Below are 17,632 nucleotides of genomic sequence, written 5' to 3'. Positions count from 1 at the left end.
TCCAGTGATATTTTGACGCCAGCTCCACTGGGGGCCCTGTGCCCCATTTTCCAATCAATTCTTTCCTAGAGCCCTACAAGCTGCATCACACAGTGGCACCACGTGCTATCATTAAAGGAGTTCTGCAAGAAACGGGGAGATCTGCACTTCAAGATTTCAGCTGCATCTGTGGATCTTCCTGAACAGACAGCAAGAACATGGGTACAAGCCACAAGGTTTGCATTTACAGCTTCCTCAGTATTTGGCTTTGTTTGGAGCACGTGTTCAGTGCAGAGTCAAGCCTCCAAAAACACTGCAGAAAGCTGTAACCGAGGACAGCGCAAGAAAAGGGATTCATTTCTAGTAACTGCTGTTATTTCAGTCCTCCCTCAGCGTTTCTGGAAATTATTTTAACTCCACTAGATGCAGTCCAACCCCCACTCAAATGGCACAAATACGAGCTACCCAGTACCAAGAGAAACACATTGCCAGGAAAATTGCAGGTTCAGGTCAGGCACGGTTTTACGAACAGAGAGTTTTACCTGCTCTGTTTGGATAAATCCTACGAAGAGTCCTCCCTGCAGTACTTCCAAATTTATCAGAAGTATTTTGTTAAGATTGAAATTAGGACACAAAACTTCCCCAAAATCAAACAACAGCGCTGAATTGTGGCCATAGGTTAGTTGCGGGTTGTTATACATGTAAATGGCTAGTCCATGCTATAAATGTTAACTAAAAGAAAACAGCAAGCAGAGATTTTAGCAGAAACATAGGTGCTTCCAAAACACAAAGCCTTCCCTTGGAAGAGATTTAGGGGCAATTTTAACAGTATGGTTTGAAGACATCAATTCAATCATTCCTATTCAGTACCATTAAGACCAAGATTAAGAAAATCTATAACTTAAACATTCAAGAATTAAAAACAAATATTAAAGACACAGAAAATGCAAACCTGTTTTTTAAAAGTAATTCATTTGGTATAGCTAATTCCCTTTTCATATACACAGCTCTTCATGACTCATACCTTACATCTTTCCCCTATGGCCGTGTCAGCTATTTTCTTTGAAGGAATTCCAGTTCTGATGCAATCCAGCGGATGGCCAGAGCCGGTAACAGTGCGCGACGAAGGTGGTGTTCAATGTAACAAAACCATTTGCAAATTTACTGAAACTGAAGTAAGCCCTGAGAAAAAAGCACAACCTTCACAGCTTTTTATTTCGTCGGTGTGTTAAAGCAATACACGACACAGGACGTGTTTGTAAAGGTACCTGCACACAACCATCCCCACCACAACAGCACCTGGTGAAGGAAAAGCCGTGTCCCTGATGACAGCCCCATGCTGGATCACCAACAGCACAACGCTGCCCCAAGTCGGGCTTGCTGCTGACCCCTGGACTGCAGGCTGGTATCGCCGGCTGGCAGCAAGACCACAGGAGAGGAAGGAAAGGGAGGGAGCCGCCACAATTTCTCCCACCGGGAACAGGACGAAGGCAGGAAACGAAACTTTGGTGCCGGCACTGCCCCGGTGCTCCTCCGCTCCCCCGAATGCAGCACCAAGCATGACCCAGCAACAAGCTGTGGCTACGCCGTGGTGGCAGGGATGTGACCGAGTGCCCCCGTGTTTCACCTAGCACCTGTAATCCAAACACTCCGAGCTTTACCTCCCCAAACACGTGGCCACCAAACTCCGCTCCAGTTTCATCTCATCGCTTCTTCTATAAGCTCAGAAGAACTGCCGGCTCCCAGCCAAGCACACCTAACTGCGATTTTCCTCAGGGCGCTTCCTGCTCCTGCAAAGAAACCTGGTGGATGTCTTCATTATTGTGTGCTAACGAGGGATGAGCATGTTGTTTGCACTCTGTAAAGTAATAACTGTGCTCAGCGTGATCATCTGCACCCCAGCCCGCCTTGGACAAAGGCTCCGAGCTCCGCGCTTCTCTTTATTTAAACCTGTTAAACCTATTTAGTAGGTTTTAATTAAACTCTTTAAAGCTATTTAAACCACCAGATTGTCACCCTTTGATGGTGATATGCTTGCCTGTCCGTGTGCGAGATAAAAGGTAGGAGTTCCTAGGGGTTGTGTTACAGGATGAAAACCCAGCTGCCACCCCCCTTGCATTAGTCATGCCAAATCAATTTTAAAACGTCTTTAATGGGCACAGTTTTATATAAGAAAGAGCTTTTTGCATGTTGTGCATTGCTGAGTAGAGAAGGAAAAGGGATAAAAGGAGAGCACAGGAGCATCAGTGTGAGCCACCCCCGCCCAGAGAGCGGAGAGCAAGTGATGTTGTCCTCTGGGTAATGCTCACGGTGCTTTTTCCTTACCATGCCATCTGCAAACCTATTTTTGTTTTGCAGAAAAGAGCGTGCTTGGGCAGAGCAGACATCAAAGAGCACGAGGGGAAGCTGAGCCCAGGTCAACGGGCAGCTCTCCTTTGTGATGTGCCGGTGGTGCGGCCATCGGTAAAGCCATGGCTCTGTGGTTTCTTAGCCCTGTGCTAAGATCCCAGCTCATCCCCAGCAGCGTGACTAATGGTGTAATTCAGGAACTGAAAATGCCTCTGCTGCCATGGACTCATTTTTAGCACATCCGGGCCCAGCCCATGCACTCACTCCAGCCGCACCCGGTCCTGACAAAGGTCCAAAAACATCCGGAGCATCAAAAACCCGTTCCTGTCAGAAAGCCCCTGTGGAAACGTGGCGAGTTGCTTCAGTCACTAATGTAACTCCATGCTCAGCTGAGCCCTCCCTCACCTTTACCACAACGCCCAGCAGGCAGGCTGGATGGTACCAGATGTATGAAATACCCCAAAAGGAAAGCCCAAAATGGGGATGGGAGTACGGTCTCACAGGAGTCACATCACAGGCAAGGATGAAAGATGTGCTTCAGAAAGATCTGGTTTCTGTCAGTGGCGCACACACAGATGAGGAAGAGCCCTTCATCTGTAAGCATCTCACAAAGCTGACTGATAGAAATCCAAAATAGGATAGGCATTCAATCTGATACAATCTGGACACGAAACCCAGTTGTTTTTCTTTACAAGTTTTAGCTTCCAAAGCAGGAAGTCAGAAATTAAGTTATTAGTAGGAGAACACCTGAGGCAGGGCTCAACACTATCAAAGAGCATCAGGAACTGCAGCGGCAGCCCCACCAGCACCCATTCCTACAAACAGCTTCCTGGTACAGCTTATTTGGGGTGCTCAGGCTTGTCCAAACTCTGGGTCCCAGGCAGTGCACTGGGAAGTCACGGAGAGCTGGGAGCTGATCACCTCATGGTATTGAACATCTGCAGGTGTCTCTTGCATTTTTATGGGCAAATAGTGCAATTTAGTTCCCTCTGAAGATTATGATTATTGCAAATCATTGTGCGCTTCCTACTCAGATCCTTCTGATCTTCTCCTTTGGCTGTTTCTTCCATAAATAACCAACCCTCATTTTCCAGGATTTGCCCTTGAAAATCACAGAATCACACAGAATTTCTAGGTTGGAAGAGACCTCAAGATCATCAAGTCCAACCTCTAACCTAACACTAACAGTCCCCACTAAACCATATCCCTAAGCTCTACATCTAAACGTCTTTTGAAGACTTCCAGGGATGGTGACTCCACCACCTCCCTGGGCAGCCCGTTCCAGTGCCTAACAACCCTTTCAGTAAAGAAGTTCTTCCTAACATCTAACCTAAAACTCCCCTGGCGCAACTTTAGCCCATTCCCCCTCGTCCTGTCACCAGGCACGTGGGAGAACAGGCCAACCCCCACCTTGATACTTTCTGCCAGTTCACGGAAAGGCAAGGTGAAAGCAGCTAGGGAGGACGCAGTGCACTACAAGGAAGCGTTGCTGTAAGACAAACTGTGCACTAGTTCACAAGTCCAGCAGCACCGGGATGCACCAGCCACACGACTCCATTAGCACTGGGAGCAGCATGCAAGGGAAACGACGGGTTCCTCTGAAGCCACTGGAACCAGAGCAGATAAAATGGGCTGAGAACAACAAATAAGAACAGTCCTGCACTGGGTAGCTCTCACCTCTAGTACCTGTGCTGTGTATTTCCCTCTCTGTCATCGGTGTGTCTCATGGATAGGGTTATTTGGCATTCATCTTCAATGAGTTCCTCCTCTTGTTATGCGCTAAAAGTTACACTGGCTGATTGTTCCAAGTGAAGCCCACAGTCTGGTAAATACATTGCTGCCTTCTGCACCACAGCAAAGACCTTAATAGACTGTAAGTACTTGCTCAAGTAAGAAAAAGCTTCCTAAAGTGAACCTGAAGCTGCTCTACTGCAGCAGCCTTTCAGCCAAACATCTATCACTTCCAAAACTTGTGTGGTTTTTGGCAAGGCAGAGTTTAATCCTGCAGAATGCCCAAAAAGCTCCATAACTGAAAAAATTAAGCATTCTCCAGAAAGAAATTTCAACAGTCAGGTGCATAAATGAGTAAATTTTACCAAGTTGTATGCTGACCCCAAATATTTCCTTCGTCGTGCCACGGACTTCTGCCTTTATGACTGTCTGTAGATGTCAAGGTGAGATGAGTTTTGGATGGCTGGGTAGGAGTTTCAGAGCGTCTGTGATTCTAGGGCAGTATTTTGGCTTCTGGGGACCCTGAGTAACAGTGGAAGATGAATCATGAATCCTGCCAAAGCCACTGCTCATTCCCAGATGTGACACAGCTTAGAATCTGGGGTGAAAACACTTGAATTTTTCACTTTGTCAGAGCAATCCCCGACTTGTTCCCCATTTCATCTCGCAATGCTTGGTGGCGTTTTTGCTTCCACAGCCTTTGAATGAGTTCACGCTGATATTTACCTCACCTATATTGGTGTGATATATAATCCATGCTGAGATGAGGAGGGGTAATTCATCTATCAAAGAAAGATGACTTCAGAGTGTCCTCACACTGGGATAAACAACAGCTTGCATATTAACATTTAGAAGGTTATCAACGCTGTATTTCAAATAAAAGCCTAGGCTCAATGTTGAGAATGTGAAGAAGTGGGAAAACTAGTAAAAAAAAAATTATGCTGGTCACTGCAAATAATTATCATGCAATGAATACATGCCTTAACAAAAAAAGTAGTGTGTTTATAGAGGAAATTAATGCAAATTCTTGACCAGAAAGGTTAGTAAACATGCTGGCACTGTTTTCCTCAGACTAACTAAAATCCAAACCTTTTGCTTTTCTTATCAGTTGTTGCCTCAGTCGCCAAGCCTGTCAAGCCCAAATATGATATTAATCTCCTGCTAAGGATTATGAAAGAAGAAATCTGCAGGAAGCACAAGCATCTCATTAATATAATCAGGGATTTAATTAATTTAACCCTAAAGTTTTGATTACACTGACATTCCTCAAACCAAGTACGACCCTGAGCACTCAAGGCATTAAGACAGCCTGGATGTGCTTTTTGAAATGATCATACATCTCGGAGAAGTCTTCAGAGAGCAAGGCTGGCGTAGTGCTCCTATCCTGGCAAAACGTTTAATTTCATTAGAGAGATAAGACGAGGCAGAAAGGTTGCAGCAGATAAATATGATGCACGACCATGTGCCACCAGCTCTGTGGTTTCAGCAACCTGAGACACAGTGCTATCTACAAGGCACAGCTAACACCCAGGTACACGTAGTGCCACTGGAAAAAGAGATTAAGAGTTGTTTTAAAAATTCTCTGTTGATAAATAGACCAGGATTTTCACCTGTACCAGACAGAGCCCCCCATCATGAGCAATACAAATGATGATGCTGTCCCCATGTGATTTTGGGGACTCACCTTTGGCCTGGCGTGTTAGCCTGGCTACCAAAGGGTACCAGTTAAAATTGCTCTCTTCCTCGGGTTGAAAGTTTCTTAAAGATTATTTTCATGTGCATTTTTACAGGTTTTTCACACAGACAGATACAGAAGTGACTGGACACCGTAATCAAGGTCCTTTCCTGTTTAGGAAAACAAAACACAATATAAGCCTTAGTGGATCTTTTATCCTAACTTGTAAAAGACTGAAGATTAATAAGAAATTTTGGGTTTAAACCAGATGAAAGAAAAAGATAAATAAAAAAGAAAATAGGCTGGTAAGTTTTCAGATGAGACAACCATTTGTTGGTGCTGTTATATGGCATTATGCATCCCTAGGTCTGGAGCTGCAGGCAACATGCCCTTCAAATTCAGTTTCTATTTATTTTGGCTGCAAATCATCATCTCCTTATCAAGCAGGTATTAAGCCATCTGCTCCTAACCTCAGTAAATGCAGTAAACTTGCATTTGGGTGTGGGGCTAAAATAAATGGTTTTCTTTTGTCTGGTAGCAAATACACCTTTAAAACCCATTAGGCAAAATTGGCCCACCACGAGACAGCTCAAAGAAATGAAATAGATGTGGCAGCAGGGAGGAGGGGGGAAATGGGGGGGATTGAAGGGAGGGAAAAAGTCTGTACCGGAACAAAAACTCGATTAAAGGCTACAATAAGCTCCAGCACTACAATTTGATTTCTGAGAAAGCTGGGCTTGCAAACTGCTAGGAGTGGTGGGAACATCCAAAAGTTTTTTTTTTCACAACAGGAAAACTCTCAAGACATTCAGAGTTTGGGTTCAAGCAAGCTAAAAGCACAAAAAGGCAGGTGGTTATCTAAACCCTATTGACATTTCCCAAATGTTCAGAGATGAGAGCGATCCAACTGCGAGAGCCTGGGCATTGCTGGTGTCTCCCAGAGCACAGCCATGAATAATAACCCAGAGTGAGGGGAGACCACAAGCAAGTTTTAACTGCTCAGAAAGGTTAAGTTAGTGCTTAATTTTAAAATTTATTTCTTTAAAGGACTTGAAGACTTGGAAGCTGAGAGCATGGGAGGCAGGAAAGGGAAAGACTATCTATCTCCTCTAGTTAACATTGACAATAGCAGAGTTAGGGTGAATGCAAATGTGTATGATCACTACAGGAACGCTGCTCTGGCAAAACATCCCCTCAGGCTATCATAAACCACAGTGTTGTTGGGCTGGGATGATGGCCCAGGTGCTACAGCAAGCCCCTAATGAGGAAGGGGTTGGGAAGTGCCTACCTTCAGGTTGCTCCATGCTGTAATGGAGCAGCTCCAAATCATGGCATTTGGACCAGGCTCTCAATGCCAAGTCTTGTTCCCAAAAAAGTGAAAAGCACCCTGGTTTCATTTTGTAGTGAAGAACAGAGGGCAATATGCTGGAACTGAGAGCCCTGAGATGAGCATGAGGGAACTCCTACACTCAGCACACCGTTTAGCTCTAAAAGGGTGGAGAAAAGCCTGGAGAGCTGAAGCAGGTTGTCAGGAGGCCATCAGCCTCCGCATATACTGGAGGCTGGTCTCCAGTACATACTGGTCTATACTGGCCTCCAGTAATTTGCTGGCAGAGAGCAGATCCCACCAAAAAGTAGGGACTCTGAGGATGCAAGATCCCAAGACGAGCTAGAAAACTACCAGAGAAGTAGTACTACTACTAGAAACACCCCCCTGCATGGTTTGAAAAAGCAGCAGGGACAGACAGCTTGTGTGCATTACATAACAAGGCTGCAAACCAACATTATTACTTGTCTCGGGAAACTTTGAAGACAGAGACAAACTACCCCAAAACCTGGCAGAGGGAGTATTAAAACACTGGGGTGTGATTTGACCTTCTCTATATTTTACTGAGGTTAATATTAAAATACTAAAGGTGTTTCCAAGCAACCAGAGAAATGCCTTGCTGCTGTCTCCAGTGTTCAAACCAGAGAGCCTGAGCACGCAGGAGGCTGATATCAGCCTCCTTGTGGTCTTCAGAGGATCAGAGCCTGCTGTTACAGCCCAGACACACAGAACACTGCAACGATCACAAATAGTGGAAATCCGAAGACTTTGGACCAGCCTCATTTATCAGACAGTAAAACTGCTCCTGCTTTAACAGGTGATGCGTGGGAAAAGTCCAGGTAACCTGCTTTTAATTACTCATTTTTAGAGACGGCACAGAAAGACGGGAGCTTGACCCGATGATGCTCTTTTACTTGGGCAACGTAGACAGAGACACATAATCCAAGCACATATTCTTCATTTCCTAACATGAATTTGCCAACAGAATTTCACTACCATGTTTACCTTTCGATAAAGCGTTTTCAAAAATACTTCTACAGAGCCAAAATTCTTCAGAGCAAACGTATCCTATGTGCAATTCACTTATTCTGTCATCAGTTCTGCCCCGTTCACATCACGCAGAGGAGGGGAAAACCCTTTTTAAAGGAAGGGTAGTGGAAAACCGACAGAATTCCTCCCACCCCACATGCTGCCTTCTGATAAGCTCTATGGACTTCTGTGTTAAATATGCTCCTTTTGATCCAACCCCACTTCGCTTTTCAGAAGTTGTGAAATTAGAGGTTCAACAATGACAGGAAGGCTATTTTTACTAGGAGTAGCAGACAGGGAATAAATAGTACCTCAACATAGACTTTTGTGGCTTGTACTTACTTAACATAGTTTTAAAAGCAGTTCTTTCTCTGGCACAACATTATTTTTAATCTCCTGTATTGATATTTTTTTTCAAAAAGCTGTGAGCCCAGGCTCACATAAGCTACATCACAAAAGATGTGGTAAAATCTAGACACATAATCTAAGCAAAGGTTCGTTAATTGATCACTTAACCTGGTATTTTACTTATTTATTTTTACTTCTGACTCATAAGATCATTTACAGGCAATCCATAGGCATTTATGGAAGCTCTGGTTCTGAGTGTGCACACCAGAGGACCAGCAAATTAAAGTGCAGATAAAAACCAGATTTGACTTCAAATGCATCTTTTGACAAAGGTGATGATAGATTCTGGTCCTTATTACAGATTTTCTCACCCTCTCAGGATTTTCTAGCTAATTCCCCTTTAAAAGCACAATCTCCCAGGCCGATGAATAATGAAAACAGCAGTTCAATGACCATGTGAACACAGTGAAGCTTGATTAAATCTGTGAATCTCAGAATCACTTAAAAAAAGATACTGCACTCAGTAAGCAACATTGCCCCCAGGCTTGCATCCCTCATGATCTGGCACTTGATAAATGCCTTAAGTCCCCCTATCTTTTTGGGGCAAACCCAAGCTTGTTTCTCAGAGACACCCCCAGCCAAACTTACTGCTGGCACAGAGCCAGGGACATCCATCAGGACAGGTTTGATTTCCAAATGCTCACAAAACCTGACAGACATTTCAGTTTTCCCCTTAAAGCCCCCTCTCTCCAACAGATGCTTTAGTTCAATGAATAAAAAAAAAAAAAAAAAAAGAAATACACACAGAACAGAAAAGCTTTGTAAATACAGCTCTTTTAACTCCTCTCAGATAGAGGAGCTTCATGATGTCCAGAAAGAGGGCTACAGCAAAAAGCACGATGGCAAGAAAGTTTTTCCTAGAACACAGCTTAACTCAGGTCCTAGCTAGGACCTTCTCCTCCTCCAGCACGCAGTCTTTCAATGACTACACATCAAAAAAAAAAGAAAGAACACCCATCTAATGAAAGAAAAGCTTTGGCTCACAAAACAGCCTGCTGAGCTGAAAACAGCCAAAAACTTACGTCCCAGGGTGCAGACGCAGAGCGCAGCTAGGAGAAGGCAGGCGATCCTCAGGAGATTCATGCTTGGTGGTGGCATCGTGGGCAGCGCTCTGTCACACAGCTGGGCAGGGAGTGCTCTCTCGCTCTGAGGCGGGCCTTAATTACTCCATGGAAAAAGGTGTGTAGAGCCTGTGCCTAGTCACTGCCCATTCCTGCTTATTTTGGGGACTTTGATAAAGAACAGGAGGAAACACAGCATACTCCCTCTGGGAGTTCAGCACGGAGGAGATTTATTGTTTCAGTCCTTACAGGAACTCCTTTTCTTTGGCAGCCGGCTGTGTTTTTGTTAATACATTATTTTGTTCTTCTTCGGCCAAGAGGTCAGGAAAGTTTCTTAACAGAGGCAGAAATTTCTTTAGAAGAGGCTATACATCACCGCCTTGCGTACTGCACCTGGGGGCACTGTCACAGGGGACATTTAGGAGCAGCGAAGGAGCCTGGTTAATAGGGGATAACACACTGAGGAAGGAGGGGCAAAGCTGGCAGCAAGAGTCCCCATCTGCCTCCTCTTTGTGTCATTTTAAGTGGCCTTGGGCAACAACACAGCCAGCAGAGGATGTGTGCCAGCCCTGAGGGGACACCGGCCCAGGCCGAGGCCAGGCCCCGAGCAACGTGCCCCGTGAGGGACAGGCTCCAGGCCTGCACACACCTCTTTGAACAACTTTATAAAATGTAAAAATTTCAACTAGCTGTAACAGATTCTGGTTTGTTAGCAAAGGAAAGATATATATATATTTAATTTTCTGCAGAGGTACCTGCAATGCTGACTTGCTGTGCCATGTGGTGAAAATAAAGTCCTCAAAGGTGTCTCCCAGCTGGGTTCCCTAGGGAACCCATGTAGGATCTGTCTTCTCCTCAGGTCCAGCTGACCCAGGAAACTGTGGCACCCCCTTTTTCTTCTCTAGAGGACATGGAAGAGTCCCCAGCAGAGCTCTGGAGTCAATAGCTATCAAAACATCATCTTGCAGTGCTCTTATATACTGTGCCTTAATGACTTTCTGCAGCTGACGATAATTACTGACAAAACTTCAAACCCAATGAGAACACCATGCAGCTTGTGTGCTCATCTCCCTCTGTCAGCTCTCAGGAAAATTAAGAGGAAAACCTGACCTCACAAACAGCCTGACTTGTTAATACTCAGCTCTACTAACTCTACTTACTGCAGTAATTAAGTGTTTTGTTTGTGTGTTGTTTTTTTTTCCTCATGATTGTTGCTCACTATAAGGGGAAGTTTTGGAACAGTTTCACGTGCAGGAACTCCCAGGAGCTAAGCCAGTGCTTCCAACAGCGGTGCTGTTTTATTCATGTGATGAGGAAAACAGTAGCAGATCAGCCTCGTGTACGGAATAACTTTTGTTTAGTTAAAGAAATTACATTTCTACATCGTAAGACTGTGACACATCCCCTGCCTATTGCAGGTGGCAGAAGCTGGTGCTCAGTAGAAATCCGATGGTAGATACTGAATTTCTGGCACCTCATCTGGATAAGTATTTGCTTCGAGGAGAAATGAAAATCTGCAAGTTGTCCTTAGCAAGGCTAAGCTTTCTTCATCATTGGAAAGGATCTCACCCTAATACAGATTTGACTCAGAGCAGAGGTGGGCACACAATGACACTTCTCAAGTGGGTCGGAGCACGTGGCAGGGAGCTAGAGCCAGCATGCTGCTTTTATACTCTTTTTGTGCCAACACAGGACGTGAATTTGGATGGCTCAGAAAACACTAACCACTGCAGCAGAAAGCCTTCAACCAAGAAGGTCAATCTGAACTTGGAGAATGAACTCATCCCAGGGTAGTGATGTTTCTGATGTGGTAAGAGGAGCTCTAACCTTCGACTTACTGCGCTGCCAAAATAAAACCTGAAATGTTCGTTCTAAAGAATGATACAGAAAGGAATTTTAGTGGCTGTAATGAAACTTCCTTAGCAAAATCTAAGAGCCTTGAGGACAGGATGCCTCCCCTGTTTTTTGAGAACAAAGAAACTGAGTGTTGATTTGCTTCAGTGGTGTTCATGCTGAGTAGCGGTATCCGAAGGAGTCCTCAAAGCTGATGCTGATGGTGGTGGTTACCTGCAACAAAATGAGGGCAAAAAGTGTTGCAGCTCTGCAGTAGATACTGCACGTATCAGAGTGGAGCAAGATCCCTAAACTCATGCAAGGGAATGGGAGAGAAAGGACCACAGCTGTCTGCCGCTGAGTCAAGAAACCTGAATTGGATCTCAGAGGATCCTAAGGCAGCTTCAAGAGCACTGTGTGGCCCCCTAAGAGACCCCATGACATCAACAGCAAAGGCAGACAGCATTTGCAACATCAGACTTGGTAGGACGAGCATCGGCACAAACAGGAAGGAATAATAATAGGAATAGAAAGGGAGCAGATGAAAGAAATCACCAAAAGAAAAACTCTGGCCAAGCTGAGTTGCAGCTTCTGTCTTGAAGTATCTGGGGTATAGAAGAGAGATTCTCACTACACTTGTCAATGGAAACATATTTTTTTTCTTGAAAAAGGAACAGTTTTTATTTTTTCAAAGGTTTTAAAAATCTTCCAGAGATCTTTGTAGCAAAAAAATTATTCCTCTTTGTGTACAGTGAAAAAAACTTCTCTTTTCCTCCCTAACAGCAAATAAGTTTTCCTTGATTGAATAAATGTTTTTCTTTCTTTGCTCAAACTGAGAAATTTAGGTTCAGTGCCAATGTGTGCTTTGTTTTATAAAGAGAAATTTGGTCATCGGTAATGCTGCCAACTGTGGTATTACTGCCAGTTTTGGACTATCTGGAGTTTCACTTAGAGCCTCAGTACAAGTGTCTGTGTGACAATCTCAGTTTCCACACTTTTTCAAGTAAGATTTTAGCCCTCATAGTTGCAGAAGAAAACTTGAAACATGACCACAGAGTACTCTAGAGAATGAAAGGAGTCTCTGTTTTAAAGTCTCTTTATTTTGTAGTCCAGTAATGGTTGGGTAGCCTACGTTATATATTTATTTCTGCCAGTGTGGTATTTCATTATTAAAGGGAAACCATTTACTGCCACAGTGGATTTGCAGTTAGAGATTTATTGGTCTCAGGCTGTATTTATATATTCTTTCTTAGTTCACATTGCTTGGAGCAAAACATTGCCTTCTTCTGCACAGTTCTCCTACGAGGTTCAAATAATCCCCTTCAGATTTAGAGAATGTAAAAGTTTTACATATTGTTCAATATTCTCCAAGCACGGCTGCGTAGAACAGGAAATAATATGGACAGCCATGCTGCATTGCTCTGGGCTATGAGCAATTTCCAATGTGGGTACGAAGAGTAAATTTGTCAAAGTTTTTACGCAAGCAAAAATAAAAAGATACACAGCCTTCAATGATTTTCTAAAGTGAAGAAACAAACACAGTGACCAAATTTGCCAGCCTTTCTCACTGATGCTTATTATTCCTTCCACTGAAAAAAGTAAGATAATCACATTTTTTTTTTGCTTTGCTACATGTCAGCAAATATGTTTAAAATGATATTTTATCAGAAATTACCTATGACTTACCTATTAACTTACCTTTTTATTTGTTTATACTTCCATAAGCAGGATTAATTTACACTGAAAAATGCCGTTGTAAACAGTATAGAAATACATTATTTAGTTCCATTCAATACATTACTTAGCTTCCATTCTTTTAAAAATCATTTTGGACAGTACTTGTTTTAGTCTATTACATGTATTAATATTTGAATATAGAGTAGAACTTTAAAGATCTTGAATATAGCTGTACTAAACCAAGATATTTTGATGGTCATATATAGAAGTTACTCAGAAAATTCATGCCAGGGGACATTTTAAAATGTAGATATTTTGCTCTGAATCTTTTATGAAAGCACTGGAACATACCAGTGAATAGAAATGTCAGTGCCCAACTGCCAAGTATTAAAGATCAGGCTTGCAAATATATTTAAGTATTAAAGAACCAAGATAGCCACCTTTCCTTTGTAGCACAGAAATGTTTAAATGTCATTGATTTGATTCAGAGCCAGCCAATAATGTCAAAAATTCCACTAAATCTCTAAGTGCTTGGATCCCTTTATGTAGGCACTAAAGACCAAAACACATTTAGCCTTCAGTACTCTTTCCACAGAAGATATGTTCAAGACCAGAGCTAATATAATTACTAACTATCACACTTGAGTATTGCGGGATGAATTTTGTTTGTTTTTGTGTGTGTGAATTTTTTTTTCCAATACCAACAGCCTCTGTAAGGATATCTGTTACTGCTGAGCATGTTTTTTCTCTTCTTTCATACCTGGAACTCTACTGATGTACTACAGGGAGTGAAAATGTGCTTGAAGGAACAGCTCAATGTTTATTCACTTGCAGTTGATTCAGGTCAGGAACACATTTGAACGAATGCAGTTGCCACTCTGTTTGAGTGCCAGATTTCAAAGGATGCTGGATGTGTGATGTGGATACACGTCACTGTCAGTGGGCACAGCAGATCTGTGCTCCTGAGCTACCTCTGTGCATCTCTCTCTTACTCTGCACTCCCGTTGCTGCTGCCAGACAAGCCTGAGATAGAAAGAAGGCTCTGCACCTACACTGTTCACCATCGTGTCCCTGAAAACCGTACTTTCATCCTGAGCCGTGTTTATTTCACAATCTCATGACTGAGTATCACTGGAAACAGTCCAATTTTTGTGCCCAGTCCTTATTTTCCTAAGCCAGCAGACAATGCAATTTTGATAGGGCTGGAATTTACCCTACACCTGTTGACCAGGTTCACTGGCTTCAGGAGTTACTAAGATCCCACCAGCGTGCCTGAATGCTGTACTTGGCTGTTTCCTTTGGCTGTGGTTGTCCCTTAACTTTGTGAGGTCCCTACCTGGAGATGCAGTGTGCTCCTTAACAACAAGGGTCCTTCTGATGATTTAGTTCTAGGTCCATTCCTTCTCTTTTTGTGAGTTACTGGGGTACAGGTATTTCCATCTTGTGGGTCAGAGAGGAGCTTAGGCATAACTGTAGAAATAGAGAGAAGAAAGTTAGGGGGGGGAAACGTACTGCTGCCCCAAGTCCTTACGTATGGGCTGGAGGAGAGCTGGAGCACAGACCACAAACAGTCATTCTAGGGATAAAAAAAAATAAATGTGGGCTTGCAAACTTGAGCAAGGAACTTCATGTCATGTAAAGACTCACACGGAATATGTTTATAAGCTTTGCATCCTGTCCCAAGCTAGTGAAATGGGAAACAGTGAGTCAGTCTCAGGTTCTCATGTTATTTGAAACGCATGGAGTGATTACACTGTTGGCTGTCTCAGAGGAAACAAAACAGAAATATGCTTTTGAACCATGCCTTAATTTTCCAAGAGCCTGAATAAATCCAGCCGCTATCTCTCCAGATGCATACCTCGCCTTCACTGCGGTAAACTGCCATGAGCTCATCCTGCTTGGGCCCGGTTAGAAAATCCTCAGCAGAATGAGGCTGCGGTGGTCCTCAGTGCTGAGAAGCGAGCAGTACCTTCTGTTCCAGCTGCACTCGTCAGCCTTCCTGGGCATGATGCTGAAGGACATGAACCTTCTGCCGAGCTGAGTTTCTGCGGCTTCCCTTTTTCCATTTGTCTTCCTCTGCACAAGCAGTGGAAAAATGCATTGGGTTTCTCGTCAGTCCCACGAGGGGATACTCTGCATGTTGGTCGGTGTAAGCTATAGGTTTAACTGCCTCAGCTTTGTTTTCGGACCACGAGTGCCAGAAAAAGAACACATCTTAGAGCATTATAAAATATCTGATTATAAAGAGCCCGTTGTACCTAAACACAACACAGTATTATGGCTTTCGCAGCAGCCAACACTGTGGCTACGCCAGTATCCAGGCATCTGCTACAAATCCATGTTTTCATCCACTCGTAAAAGGAGACACTGGGTAAAAAATGTGTCCAGGTTCCTCACCTCCCAGTTCTGCTCCTGTCCATAAGTGCTGTGAGACCTGAGCATCTTGAGCCGCTGCTCGCAGCACCCGGGGACCTCCTGAGGTCAGGACTGGGGCTGGAGAAAGGGCACGCTACAGGGGCTTTGGCAGCCCTGCAGGATTTGATGTGGGGCAGAGAGGGAGTGTGCAGGAGCTTCCTGACAGCAAGGAGCCAGAATTCACCTATTACAGACCCGAGGCCAAGTTACACTCCAAGAAAACTCATAGGAGATGCTTTGCTGCGCAGCACCAAGATCTTAAGGCAGCATCTCTCTGCTTGCCACCTTTCCTCATGCTCCTTTTGCAGTCATCTGCCACCTCGTCCACCCCAACCCTCAGCATCCACGAGCTTGAGCTCTCTGTGGCTTCGGGGCGGCATGCAGAAGGGCTGGTGCTGCTGCTCCGCAGCGCCTGGCTCCCCCGGCTCTCATTCCTTTGCTGTATTTCAGACATCCTGTTGTCGCCATCGGGGCGAGCCTTGCTGGCAGGCATTTTTTGACACATGCACAATACAATGCGTGTCCGGTCGGAGGTCCGATCTGATAATAAGGAAACTGCACCGGCAAAGAGAAGGGGGTAAAAATCCCTGGGTGGTGTGCCAAAACATACCCCCAGTATTTCGGCTTCCTCGCAGACCGCCTATCTGCCCCTCTGCAGATACCATACACATTTTCCTGTTCTCTGCATTTCCACTCGCCGACTTGTTCAGAAATACAGGGGGGATTCAATTCTTTCCTTGGCATGTCGCAGTTAGGCAGCAACAGGCCGACTGCAAACAGAAGCATCTTGGGTGCCTGCTAAAAGCAGGGATTGCAGCTTACCTACAGGTAACTGGAAATCTCACGGATTTTTCTCACACATGCATGGTTTTGCTGAGTTGTTGTATTTCTGGGCAGTTCGTCATCAGGAATATACCGATTCACATCCATCCCTGCTTATACTAACCCAAATTTTTGATTAACCCAGGTGTTAATTAGCTTTTGTCATCCCCCACGGACACGGGGAGCCCTTCGCAGAGCCCTGCTCAGCCTGTGGGTGTTGCCCATGGCCGGGGCCAGTCCCTGAGGGTCACAGCATCCCATGCAGAGTCACAGAGCTAGCTGAGGTGGCAGCTCCTCAAATAAAACCGATCAAACCCGTGCTTTAACACATTTACAGCCAAAAGCTGTGACGTAGGGTGCTGTATCATTGCATTTACTGCAGTTGATTCAATGAGAGAACAAAACTGCTCCTTTGCAGGTGGGGCAGTGGCAGTAACGCCGCACCAACAGAAAGTTCAGTTTTACAGAGAAACTTAAAGAAATACGTATTTTTTTTTAATTAATTGGTATAACCCTTTGTTGTGATCTGCACTGCGCAACAGAGCTGTGCAAGAAGAGACTGCTTCGACACAGCTCATCGCTGCTGGGAAGCACCAACATGAATTGGGTCTGCCGCGTTCCCAAGGCCGCTTGGATCAGGTCGGTACTCGAAAGCAGAAAGCATCGGAAAAGGTGCAAGTGCTTCAGGAAGTAATAGCCAGGCGGTAGCGCTGCTCCAGCAGATTCCCAACCAGCCAGGGGCGAGGGGAGCGGTACCTGGCTGACGATCCACGGCCAGCCCCTCCTTCGTGGCCTCCTCCTTGTGACCAAGCTCCTTTATGGCTGCCACCCCTCACTTTTGGGGTGTGTGGGGAGTCACTTCAGCCCTTTGGTTGTAGGTTGGTGTTAGAAAGACTTTCGTTTCCCCGTGATCCCGCTGTTTGGCCGGGAGGCCCTGGGCTGAGTCACGAAGCCACCTGCTGCAAAACAACAGGAAGAGCCACAAAATCCTTCAAGAATAACAATGGCTGGGAGGTGTCTTTATCCAGGGTGGATTGCTGGCTCCCAACAACATTTGCAAGTGTGTTGGAAATACACTTCGCTCAGGCCGTATTTTTCATCTGATGTTCTCTCCTAGAATGGATTTTTCTCCCCCAAAATCTTTCAAGCACTGAGTCACAGTAGGGCTGATGGAAGGCTATTTGTCAAGCTGACTGGTTTGTGAGTTTTGCTACTTTTTGTTAGAAGATTTATTTGATGGAGGATTTTTTGATCATCTTCGGAGCTGCCCATATATATTCTTTCAGTGTATGTTTTGGAGAGTAAATAGCAGGACTTGCTAAGGAA

At 44.6% G+C, this 17,632-nt stretch overlaps 1 protein-coding gene across 7 annotated transcripts in view; it reads right to left on the bottom strand.

Annotated features, from left to right (window-relative positions):
* Positions 1–17,632, bottom strand: part of EMCN (endomucin) — a 75,940-nt gene that overhangs the window by 34,450 nt on the left and 23,858 nt on the right. The window contains exon 1 of one of the 7 annotated variants that reach the window (XM_072036989.1): positions 14,406–14,539. The exons of 3 other annotated variants lie outside the window; for them this stretch is intronic. Coding sequence is in view for 2 of the 4 variants with exons in the window: in XM_013106646.5 (XP_012962100.3) it covers positions 9,521–9,596 (76 nt within the window). In the remaining 2 variants the exon portion in view is untranslated. Of the gene's footprint in view, positions 1–1,003; positions 1,079–9,520; positions 10,122–10,314; positions 10,507–14,405; positions 14,540–17,632 lie in introns of those variants that run through there. 3 more of the 7 variants (XM_021277380.4, XM_013106646.5, XM_021277381.4) reach the window with 3 other exon arrangements.

Source organism: Anas platyrhynchos, chromosome 4, assembly GCF_047663525.1.
Source record: "Anas platyrhynchos isolate ZD024472 breed Pekin duck chromosome 4, IASCAAS_PekinDuck_T2T, whole genome shotgun sequence".
NCBI classification, from domain to species: Eukaryota; Metazoa; Chordata; class Aves; order Anseriformes; family Anatidae; genus Anas; species Anas platyrhynchos.
Note: the sequence above shows the minus strand (reverse complement) of the source record. Positions and strands in the feature narration are given on the sequence as shown.